This window comes from Vulpes vulpes, chromosome 1 (assembly GCF_048418805.1).
Source record: "Vulpes vulpes isolate BD-2025 chromosome 1, VulVul3, whole genome shotgun sequence".
Taxonomy (NCBI): domain Eukaryota; kingdom Metazoa; phylum Chordata; class Mammalia; order Carnivora; family Canidae; genus Vulpes; species Vulpes vulpes.
Window position 1 is genome coordinate 16726401 of NC_132780.1, and position 11028 is coordinate 16737428.

At 60.2% G+C, this 11028-nt stretch overlaps 1 protein-coding gene across 10 annotated transcripts in view; it reads right to left on the reverse strand.

Moving 5' to 3' along the window:
* The window catches only part of SHANK1 (SH3 and multiple ankyrin repeat domains 1), a 45372-nt gene extending 35350 nt beyond the window's left edge, over positions 1-10022 (reverse strand). For 6 of the 10 annotated variants that reach the window (XR_012001470.1, XM_072757446.1, XM_072757438.1 and 3 more), the window contains exons 1-8: positions 9715-9928; positions 6887-7184; positions 6273-6476; positions 5708-5779; positions 4518-4626; positions 4277-4428; positions 2344-2511; positions 1793-1909 (exon numbers count right to left, since the gene is read on the reverse strand). Coding sequence is in view for 9 of the 10 variants with exons in the window: in XM_072757446.1 (XP_072613547.1) it covers positions 1793-1909; positions 2344-2511; positions 4277-4428; positions 4518-4626; positions 5708-5779; positions 6273-6476; positions 6887-7141 (1077 nt within the window). In the remaining variant the exon portion in view is untranslated. Of the gene's footprint in view, positions 1-1792; positions 1910-2343; positions 2512-4276; positions 4429-4517; positions 4707-5707; positions 5780-6272; positions 6477-6886; positions 7188-7626; positions 7725-9714 lie in introns of those variants that run through there. The other 4 variants (XM_072757415.1, XM_072757410.1, XM_072757424.1 and 1 more) reach the window with 4 other exon arrangements.
* Positions 10023-11028: the final 1006 nt, after the last annotated feature.

Below are 11028 nucleotides of genomic sequence, written 5' to 3' on the forward strand. Positions count from 1 at the left end.
TCATTCATTCACACGGTCATTCTGTCTATGGCAAAGCAAACACCTGTTGAATATTCTGATGGGGGCTCTGTGTAGTCTTGGGGCAAACTCAAGGTAGCAGATTCATAATTCATCTTTTCATTCATTCAATAAAGACCTGCTATGTCCTGGGGCCTTGGGACAGAGTGATTGATCAAACTGGGCCCCCACCCTTGAGGAGCTCACAGCCTACACACGTGGACCTGACCTTCACCAACAGAGGAGAGACAGGCATGTGAGGAAGCCAGGGGAGGACAGCGAGGAAATCTGTCAGACCCAGCTCTGGCCCTTGGAAAGCTTAACGTCTGAGAGGAAAGACAAGGTAGGGAGAAGCACAAAACAAACCATATCTGTCAAGCATCTACTTGCTAGGCGCCATGCCAAGAGCAAGCTAAACATCCACCCACTTGATCCTTCACCCCGTAGGTGTTACTGACCCATTGCACAGATGAGAAAGGAGAAGCTTGAGGACGGGAAGTGACTGGTTCATCTGACCCACTAAGAGTAATCGCTCCCACACTATAATTCTTTATATTAAGTTTTCCCTGTTCGAATTAACCATCCGGTTTCCATCTCCTGACTTAACAGTGCTGCCTTCTGGGGATGTGCGCTTAATACACATGCTCTTTCCTCCCCTTCAATCAGCTGACATTATTCCCATTTCAGGGGGAGGACAGAGCCTGGGAGAGGGCACAGGGCTTGTGGGGTGGGGGCAACGGTTGGCCCACAGGCCATGCACAAGGCTGCGGAGCCAAGGATTCTGGGCACGAGGCCTGTGTCAGGGAGCAGGAGAGACAGCACCACCAGGGAGGGGAAGTGACAGCACCGCGTTGGTTGGGTTTCACAAACACCAAGTTCTCCCTCGGCAGAGCAGACTGCTTGCTGCCACAAGGCAGCACGTGGCTACCTGCCACGTCCCCGGCACTGCAAGTTCTGATGAGGCAGAAGGGGCTGGAGCTGTCTTGGAAGACTTCCTGGAGGAGAGGAATAAGCGGTTGGCAGACCAGCACCAGCATGCCAAGCCCTGTCCCGCTAGGCCCCCAAGGCACCCCTCCAAGAGCAGGAAGCCCTGGAAAACAGGTAAGGAGACTGAGGGGCTGACTTGCCCAGGATTGCCCGGGGCTGGGTCAGCAAGCTGAAAGCCACAACTCCAATGGGGGGCCTGGACACGAGGCCCCCTTGCTTGCTCTTTACTGCTCACCTCTCCCCCTGGCTTCCGAGGTGGGGGCTGTGCACCCAGCCTCAAACTGCTACAACCTACTCTTGCTCTCTTTGGGGCTGTGGTTTGGCCTTTCCTCTGTCCCCTGCCATGCCTCCCACACACAGTAGGTGCTCCATGGGCAGCTGAATGGAGACACACAGGAAGGAGGACTCCAGGAGCAACCTTCCCCTCTGGCAGTGCCCACTGCCTCCAACACCCTTCCTCCCTTCTTACTTAGCTGGCTCTTGCTTGTCTTAGCAGAGGTGGCACATTTTCCAGAGAGCCACCTCCACTGCAGCCCCAAGGCCAAACCCAGAGCTGGGCTCCCACGGGGATCTGGATTCCCTGTGACCTCCCTCTGATTGACCTGGATTGTAACAGGAAGGCTGCCCAATGGCAGGGCTGTCTGTCTCTCGCTACTTGGTCCTCAGCACAGAGAAGGCCCTTGGTAACTATTTTTTGAATGAATGAAAGAATGAATGAGCAAATGAATGAATGAGACAGTGAGGGAACAGAGGGGGCTAGGAGGCCAGGGTCAGGAGGCAGGCCTGGGCCGGCGCTCCCAGAGCAGACCTTGTTGTAAAGGGCACAGATGTGCAAGGCTGTGTTCCCCGAGGCATTCTGGGCTCCGGGCTCAGCCCCGTAGAAGAGCAGGTGTTCTAGATGCTGAGAATGACCCCGCTGGCAGGCCTGGGGAGGACAGGGAAGCCAGAAGGCCATGTCAGACTCTCCCAACCGCGCCACGTATCCAGGAAACCCTGCATCTACCTCTGCCTCTCCTCTCAGCCTCCATTCCTGCCCAGGGACCCAGACTGGCAGCTTCATGGCCATTCCAAGATCCGGGGGCCTGGCCTAGCTCCCTCAGAGGCTCAAGAGACCATCCCTGCCCATCTCAGGGACCAAGATGTCCAGTGCCCAGCCTATATTACCTCAGAGTCCTGGTGTTGACTCCTCCCATCTTTTTCTCTCTGGGAATCATGCTACTCCCACCCCCAGGCTCTAGGAGGACTCTAGAATCTGTATCCTCAACTCTTTGTACCAGTGTCTCTGGTCCTTGCTTTGATCAGGGCCCAGGCGCCCTCCCCTCCCCGCCCCTCACCCCCTTCCTGGCAAGTCTGGAGCACCTGGTGAATCTCCTGCCAGCCATTCTCATCAGCTATGCCCAGCTGAGCCCTGTTGTATAGGAGCAGCTCACAGCAGCGGGGGTCGCCCCCCACCATAGCCGTATGGAACAGAGGGGTCAGGCCTCGGCGGTCCTTGTAGTTGGGGGAGCCCCCAAGGTCGAGGAGTGCCTGAGGAGAAAAACAAAACAGAAGACAGTCACACTAGTACTGGCCCATTTTGAAGGGGTGGGGGGGTGGGGGCAGGGAGGTTTGGGTGGCCCACACTGGCCAAGGCTATTTGGGTTTCTGCCATGATGCCCTTGTGTGACCTTGAGCCTGGCCTTGTCCCTCTTGAGGCCTCCTCTCTCATCTCCTGTGAACAATGAAAGGGTTGGGAAAATGCCTCCGGAAGACCTTCTCCTATGGCTGACTTAGGATGAACCATTGAAGGAACCTGGTACCCCAGTGCCTCAACCCAGCAGGAGGATGGTTGTGGGGAACCCATGAGAGAACAGTCTGGATGCAGGAGGACCCCTGGCCAAGCAGGAGGTTTGTTAGGACCAGGATCCCAAGGATGGGGGGCAGAAAAGGGCAAGCTCGGACCCAGGTGAGTCCAGGGGCTCACTGAGGCCGGGGGCTGGAGACACTGGGGGCCTGGGGGTGTCCCATTCCAGAAACAGCTCCAGGCTGGCAGAGCTGGGCATCACTACGGGAGTGTTGGCAGCAGCCCTGTGAGGACAGCCTGCAGCCCTGTCCACCGGAATGTTTGCAGTGACAAAAACAGCCTGCCACCACACCATCCAACGCGGCAGCCACATGTGGGCTCCTGAGCACTCGAAGGTGCTAGTGAACCCAAGGAACAGAAATTTTCATCTTAGTTCATTTTAATTAATTTAAATCCAAACAGCCCCCTGTGGCTAGTTGCTTCTGGATTGGACAGCAGCGGGTCTGGAAGTTAGGGGTGGGAGTTAGAGCAGGATCTGTCTGGGGGGGGAAGGGAGTGGATTGGGGGAACATATAGAGGGTTTCTCAATTCCAGGGGTATAAGTAGATCTTTGTGGCTGGTGTCTGACTGCATTTAGGGTCTTTAAAGGAAACTGGAAAGGGAGAGGAGGGTCCATGAGGCTGGAGCATCTATGAGCTGGGGTGTTTGTCAACAGCTATGTATCTTTGGGAGCACTCTATCCTGACCTGTGTATGGAGAGGAGACTGGGATGGAGGGAGAGGAAGAGGATTTTAAAGACCATGTAAGCTGACCCCATATGTGTATTTTGCTGCTATATGGGGTTCATCTATCTGGGAAAGTGCTTTTTAGTTACTAAGCAGCAGGGAGGGGCTGTGTCTGTGGGAGGTATGTGTGCATGGAGGAGGGTCTGCATCTGGGGGCACAGCAGGTTGCTTGCTTTGTACTTTCAGGAACAGAGGAGGATCTACCCTTCAGGGAGACAAAGGCAGGGCTGGTGGTGAGCTGGATCAGAGGGTGTCAGGAGAGTACAGGTAGGGTGATCTCCTTGGGCCCTTCCAGGGGAAAGCTCTGCGTGATGATCAGCTGTAAGGTGGGTGCACCCCAGGGGTCAGCGGAGGGTCTCAGAGTCCATGGGAGGAGTGACAATGGGGGCTGCGTGTTTGTCAATCTATGGAAAGGGGCTTTGTATTTGGGACACGAAGAGAAGACTATTTTTAACAAATCTAAAGAACTGAGGCTTGAGAAAGAACAAATGGGAAAGAGAGAGGAGTCCGAGGAAAGAGCAGAAGTGGCATCCCCACGGGGACGTGGGAGGGGACATCAGGGAGGTGAGATGAGAGGCAAAGGGTAGATCAGATGGCCTTGTGGGGTCATGAGAGATGAAGGGTGGGGGAGGGTAGGTCTGGGGCAATTCACTGGGTTCAGCCTGCTAGGGGAACACTGCAAACTGGGGGAGGGCTCTGGGGAGGGAGGGGTCTGGCACCTCACCGTGAGAGCGAGGCAATGACGGGCACACGCAGCTTTGTGCAGCGCTGTCATGCCATCCCGGGCCCGGAAGTCGATGTGGGCCCCTCCTAGGCACAGGGTTCGAATCACCTCTACGGAGCCTTCAGTCTGGGCAGCCAGAGTCAGGGGGGTCTCTAAGGGGCAGGAAAGGCCAGTCACATGCAGCCCTTTATGCTTCATCCTTGGCTCCCCACCTCTTCCAAAGCCCCTGGGTCCCCCCTACCTCCTGAATCTGAGTCATGATAATTGGGGTCCAGCCCCTTGTCCAGCAGCCGTGCCACTTTGTCGGACGTCCCGAGCTGCACATACTCCAGGAATTTCTTCAACCCCGTCTGAGCCATGGACAAGAGAGAGAAGACAGGCCAGTCAGGGAGCAAGGGAGAAAAGCTGGGGTCTTGAGAAACGCTGTCCCCTGGAAATACACAGTGAGCCGCATGTGGCACTGAGAAGTCTCTAGTAGCCACCTTTAAAGAAAAAGGAAGGGGCACTGTTGATTGTATCGTAATCCACTTCAGTGACCTATCTTTTTAACCTAATGTAGTCACAATATTACCGCATCAACAAATGATCCACAGGAAATTTACCAAGGAGATAGTTTACTCTGTTTGGGGTACTAAGTCTTCGAATTCCGAAATCCGGTGTGCATTTCACACTCACAGTAAGGCTCAGTTTGGACCTGCCACACCGCAAGTGCCTGGGAGCCGTATATGGCTGGTGGCTCCCGGAGTGGATGATGCAGGTCTGGAGGGATGGAATATTTGGGGGAGGACAGAGACGAATGCATGATGGGGTCAGGGTGGGGGATGAGGAGGGGTCAGGGGCTTTTTCCTCTCAAGTGTCCGGAGTCTTTTACTTCACCTCTGACTAAAGCAGCCCCCTGGGTTCCTCCCAGTTCTTAGGGAACCAGTGGAGACATATGGACAGAGGCCTGGAGGGCAATGTGGCTAGATGTGGCTGGGGTGGGACGCACCCTTGGATCTGTGAGAGGTTTAGGCTATGGGATTGTGGGAACAGTGCGGTGTCTAGGAAACATCCCTGAGGCAGAGGGACAGTGTGTGTCAGAGTCCGGGCCACGTGGGGGGAGGCAGGGGCCCTGCGTGGATATGGGGCGCCCAGAGATGAGCTGAAAGAGTCCAAGGAAGAAGAAAGTAGGTGCTGGGGGTGGGGGTGGGGGATGGTGTGGGCCTGAGCTGAGGAATGAGAGCCAGAGAGGGGAATTAAGAAAGGCTATGAGGGAGGGAACCCAGGGGCATCTAGCGCTGTCCCAAATGCAACACAACATCTCAAGTTAGTGGGGGACACCGAGCAGAGGAATGGAAGGGACTGGGGAATGTGGAGAAGACATGGGGAGGAGCTCCGATTCTCCTGGGGGGCGGGATGCTGTGGGGGTAAGCGCCAGCAGGTTTCTCTCACCTTTGTATGCAATTTTGCCAGCTGCTTCTCATCCAGGTTGGTCTGTTTGTAAACCCGGGTCTTGTATCGAAACTGTGGCCAAGGGTGTATGAGGGGAGAGACACAGAGACCTGGAATCAGGAGCCTGGACAGGAGGCTAGACTCCTTTTGAGCCAGAGGGGTCATCTCAGGGTCAGGGGGGAAACAGCCCTGTAGCCTTGGCTGGGGAGGCAGATGAATGTGGGGCTGCTTTGGAGTATGGGCACTGCAACCCCTGATGCGAATAAGTAGGAGTCTGGACCCCGCAGCACAGAATGTTCTAGAACACCTGCTGTAATTGTGCATCATTTCCCACTTTGAAAGGCGAAGAGAAGCCTGGGCCAGGGAAATGACTTGCCCAAGGCCACTCGTTGGTCAGAGGCAGAACACACTGTCCTTTGAACTCAGGCCTCTCTGACCTCTCCTAACGCTTAGGAGATCTGGAAAAGCCCACTGAGTTTTCCTTGGAAGGCAAGGGCTTCGCTGAGAGGACAACAGGGCATGCCTTCTCTCCTCTGTGACCAAGCTGGGAAGCTGTGGGCCTCACCTCCAGGTAGGGCACCCCCTTCTCAAAAGACTGGGGGTACTCCCGAAGCAGCCGCTCCTCCTCCAGGAAGTTGGCATCGCGGCCTGAGGTGGCCGGCTGGAACAGACCATAGTTGAGCACATCCTGCAGGCTCTCGCTCAGGGCACAGAGCACCTGCTGCTTGGCTGTCCAGATGGTGGCATCGGGGTTGAAGCGCAGACATTTCTGGTTGGGGAGGTGACAGGGAGGAGCCTGAGGTGGTTTGGAAAGGGGGTGGGGTGATTCTGGGGACAGGAGGGGAACCCCGGGGGGAAGCAACTGGGGGTCTGGAAATGGGGGCCTGAGTGGGAAGACACCCGGCACCTGGGCAGCCCAAGTGGCTCAGCAGTTTAGTGCTGCCTTTACCCCAGGGCATGATCCTGGAGACCCAGGATCGAGTCCCACACCAGGCTCCCTGCATGGAGCCTGCTTCTCCCTCTGCCTGTGTCTTGTCTCTGCCTCTCTCTCTCCCTGTGTCTCTCATGAATAAATAAATAAAATCTTAAAAAAAAAAAAAAGACACCCAGCACCAGAAGCCTCCTCACGAGGGCCTGGGTCCCCGTCCCCCGCTGGCCAGCAGGCAGTCCATCACTCACTGTCTGGTGCAGGTCCGGGATGCCAATCCTGAAGACCATCATGCTGAAGTGGGCGTCGTCCGGGACAGACATGGAGCGGCCCTGGAGGCCTCGGGTGGAGGCCAGACTACCAGGTGCCCCGCTGCCCTGGCCCCGGGTCCCCCGGGGGCCTCTGCTGGGCCCGTCTGGGGAGCTGTCGGACTCTGAGCCCCCCTCGGGACACTCGCTGGCACTGTGGCGTTCCTCGTCCTCGCTTGACGCGGGGCTGTGGGTCATCGTGGGGCCACGGGGCGACAGGGGACAGCAGCATCACAGGCGGCTGCTGGGGCCAAGGGCAGCTGTCAGGTGAGGAGCCCAGGGCTCTTAGAGGCCACAGCCACCCTCCTGGACAAGCAGTCTAGGGCAGCTGCCCCGCGTCCCCCAGGTAGACAGGAGGGAGGCCGGACACACCCCCAGCTACTCCTGCCGCCTCTGCTCACACACGCCCATCGCCACCACGCTTCCAGCAGGTCTCCTTCCCTGCCCTTGGCCCTGCTCGCAGACCCCCACCCGTCCTGCGCCCCACTTTGCCGCTGACCCAGCATGGCAGTGTCCCAGAAACCGCAGAATCACCGCGGGAGCTACTGGCCCACTTTGGCAGGCCACGGAAAATGCAGCTAAAATTAGCTGAGGACAGACAGGTGGACGACCCACCGGCATCCTGCCCTCCTGGCCCCAACCTGGCCCCTCACCCAAGGTCCTCCAGTCCTCCTCTTGGATACCTGGTGGGGGGAGGCTGAAATGTAGTAATGGGGAGACAGAGGTGCCGTGAGCCTGGGATGGCAGAAGTGGGAGGCCGCGTGGTGCCCGGGAGTGGTGCCTGGGAGCGGGTGGAACCAGTGACTTCACTGAAGTGTGGCTGACAACGTGTGCAGAGGACTGCTGGGAATCAGTGTCCCAGGGGAGCGAGGACACTAAGATAGGGGTGTCACAGGGCAGAGCATCATGCATGGGGTGTCCCCAAGGGAACCACAAGAGATGGCCGCTGCAGGCTGTTGGAGGCATCCTGAGAGAGGGGTGTGGGTAGGTGGGGAGACTGGCCTGGGAGGGCCCATCCCGTGAGTGGGTGCAGTGGCCTGGGTCAGTGTGGGGTGTTGTGGATAACCTGTGGGCACATCTGAGGACTGGCACCACAGGACAGGTGGATCAGCATTGCCTGGTACTGGCAGATCCACTCAGAGGGAGACTGGGGGCTGGGAGGGTGGCTAAGAAGTGGGATGATGGTCTGGGGGACTGGGGAGGGAAGTAATCTTCAGGTCCCCCATTATTCTCTCCTGAGGTGGCCTTATAAGCCTGGGTCCCAAATGGGGTCCACCTCCCTCTGCTTCTCCCAGTCTCCCACCCCAGCACCGGAAACCAGAATGTCTGGTCTGGTCCCTCCCCCCCACACCAGGCCCAGCTCCTGCACCGTTGCCATGGAGATGGGAAGCAGTGGAGGGTACTGCTGACTTTGGGGGAGTGGGGATGGGCTGGGGGGGTTGGGGGAGGGAAGACAAAATGAGTGTGGGGGCAGGACAGTTCCAAGAGCTGTGGGTGAGTGAGCAGCTTAACCAGGAGCTGGTCCACCCCTCCCCCATGCATGGCCAGGTTGCGAAGCCCCCTCCCCCTCCAGGTACCCAGCAGAGCTGCCCCACCTGGCCCGAGCGGAGGTACCCCCCTCCCTCGGCAGCCTACGGCTCCCCCCACACTCCACATCCCACCTCCCGACCCAGAGTCCGCTGCCACTCCCCCTCGGCTGACCCTGGCTGACCCCAGCCTCAGTCGGGCACTTAATGGGGTGGCCAGGGGGATGAAAGCAAAGCTGGCCCCGGCTCCCCAGCGCGTGCGGCTGCCCCCCACCCCCCAGACCAGCTCCGGCCCCTCCCCCTCAGGCCCGAGGGAGGGAGCGGGCACACTCCGCCGGGGCGGCATGAATCAAACGCTCCGCGGCTAAGAATAGCTGGCACGCAGCTGGTACTGAGACGGGCTGAGGAATCGGCGGGGGGGGGGGGGGGGGTGGAGAAGGGGAGAGAGGGGGTGCCCTGCGAGGCTGCGGGGGGACAGGGGGTGGCTGGTGTGGCTGAGAGCCGGGCCCGGGAGAATGAATGGAGGCGGAGAGAGGCGGGGAAAGGCGGGGAGAGGAGCCGGGGCTGGGGCTGAGAAACTGGTGGGGGAGAGCCCCGGGCCGGGGAGAGGGGGCGGGGGCACCCGGGAGCGGGACTCGGAGGCGGGAGCCGAGGGGGCGCGCCGGCCGGCGGAGAAGGAGAGGAGACGGGTGGGGAAGAAGGGAGGCTCGGGAAGAGGGTGGGAGGGGATTGGAGGAGCCTAGAAGGAGAGCCAGGAACCAGAGGGGGCCCAAGGGGGCGGAGGAGGCCAAGGCCCAGACCCCCGACGGAGGGGCAGGGAACCACGCTGACCTAGGGGAGGAGCCTCCCGCGGCGGGGCTGCAGAAGGGGTCGAGGGCCCGGGTCGGCCGGGGTGGGCGAGGCGGGGGAGTGGCCGGGCAGGGCCAGGAGGTGGGTACAGCGACCGAGCCCTTGGCCTGGGAGCACGGGGCAGCGGGCTGGGGGCCTTACGGGCGGGGGGGATGGGGGGCGCATCCTCCCCTCAAGTCTGCTATCTGGGACGGGGCACGGGGGACCGGGGCGTAACCCAATTTGGCGTCGCCCGGGGCAACGCTCCCCTCCTCACCCCACCCCCCACCGCACACCCGGGCCGGGAGCCCGGCGCGCGGCCAAGGACGTCCGGGGCGCCCCTGCCCCCTCCCGCGGCCCCGGCCCCGGCCCCGGCCCCGCAACTCCCCCAAACCCCCGGGTTTTCGGCCCCCTTACCTGCCTGGCGGGGCTGCTGAGTCCCGGTCGGCGACGCCCGCGGCCCCTCCCCCCCTCCCCCCACCCCCCACCCCCCCGGAGACGGGGGACCCTCAGGCCATGCCCCACCGCCCCGGAGGGCGAGCGGGCCGGGGAGGGGGCGGGCGGGGGCCGGGGGGGAGGGCGGGGGGGCCGAGGACCTCACCCCCCCCCGCGGGCCGGGCCTGGCCATCCGCAGAGCGCCCCCCCTTCTGCCGCGGCCGCCGCGCCCCTCCGGGCTAGCCCGCCCCCGGCTCGGTCCGGCCGGCTCCGGGCGCGGCGTCTCCGCCTGCTCTTCCTCCTCCTCTTCCTCAAGCCGCCGCCGCCGCCGCCGCCGCCGCCCGCTCCGCGCCTCCTCTGCCTCCCTTCTCGCTCTCTCGCTCTCACTGTCTCTCCCTCACCCTGTCTCTCTCTCTCCCTCCCTCTCTCCCTCCCCTCCCTCCGCCCTCTCCCCTCCCTCCGGAGCCAGCAGAGGAGATATCGCCCCTCCCCGCGCCCCCAAACCTCGCCCATCCCCCCAGCCGGCTCCACCCCCTCCCCTGCCTCCCCCCAATCCTCATCGCCACCAGATAACCCAAGGGGGCTCTACCCCTGCTTGCTCCCTACCCGGACCTTGGGGCCCCGCCCCCCTAAGGGTACCGCTACACACACACACACACACACACACACACACACACACCAGGACCGCCCCTTCCCACAGCTCTTCCCAACCCCTCTACACACAGTAGGACACAGTGAATATTTGTTGCTAGACTCTACATTTCCAAACTGGATTGTGAGAGCAATAGATTTCTGTCCTCCCCAAACACACACACAGAAACACACACACACACATCTTCCCCCAAGGCACAGGTGCTTAGAGTCACTAACTGGCCCTGCTAGTAACGTGTGCACATTACCCCAAATACATACTCTCCAAGGCATGCATGACCTAACATACCTGAGTGTACATCACCACAAACACACCTAGCTACATGTACATATCACACCCGCTGTCCAGGGCAGACACACAGCACAGCAGTAACCCCCTCACCCAGAGGGGCAAGCACCCAGGTGGGCATGCTCAGATCTCCAGCTCACACGCATGCCAGAAACAGAGGCACGCGACTATGTGCATGCAGCCCCATCACACTCACCCACCTCACCATTTCACAGGTGTGTGCACACATCCAGTTAGAGGCACAACATAGTGCCACAGCTCCCCTCCATAGCTGACATTTCTTGAGCACTTCCTGTGTGCCAGGCTCTGCTCTGGATTCACTCATCGACTTCTCACATCAATCCTTTGGGCTGTGG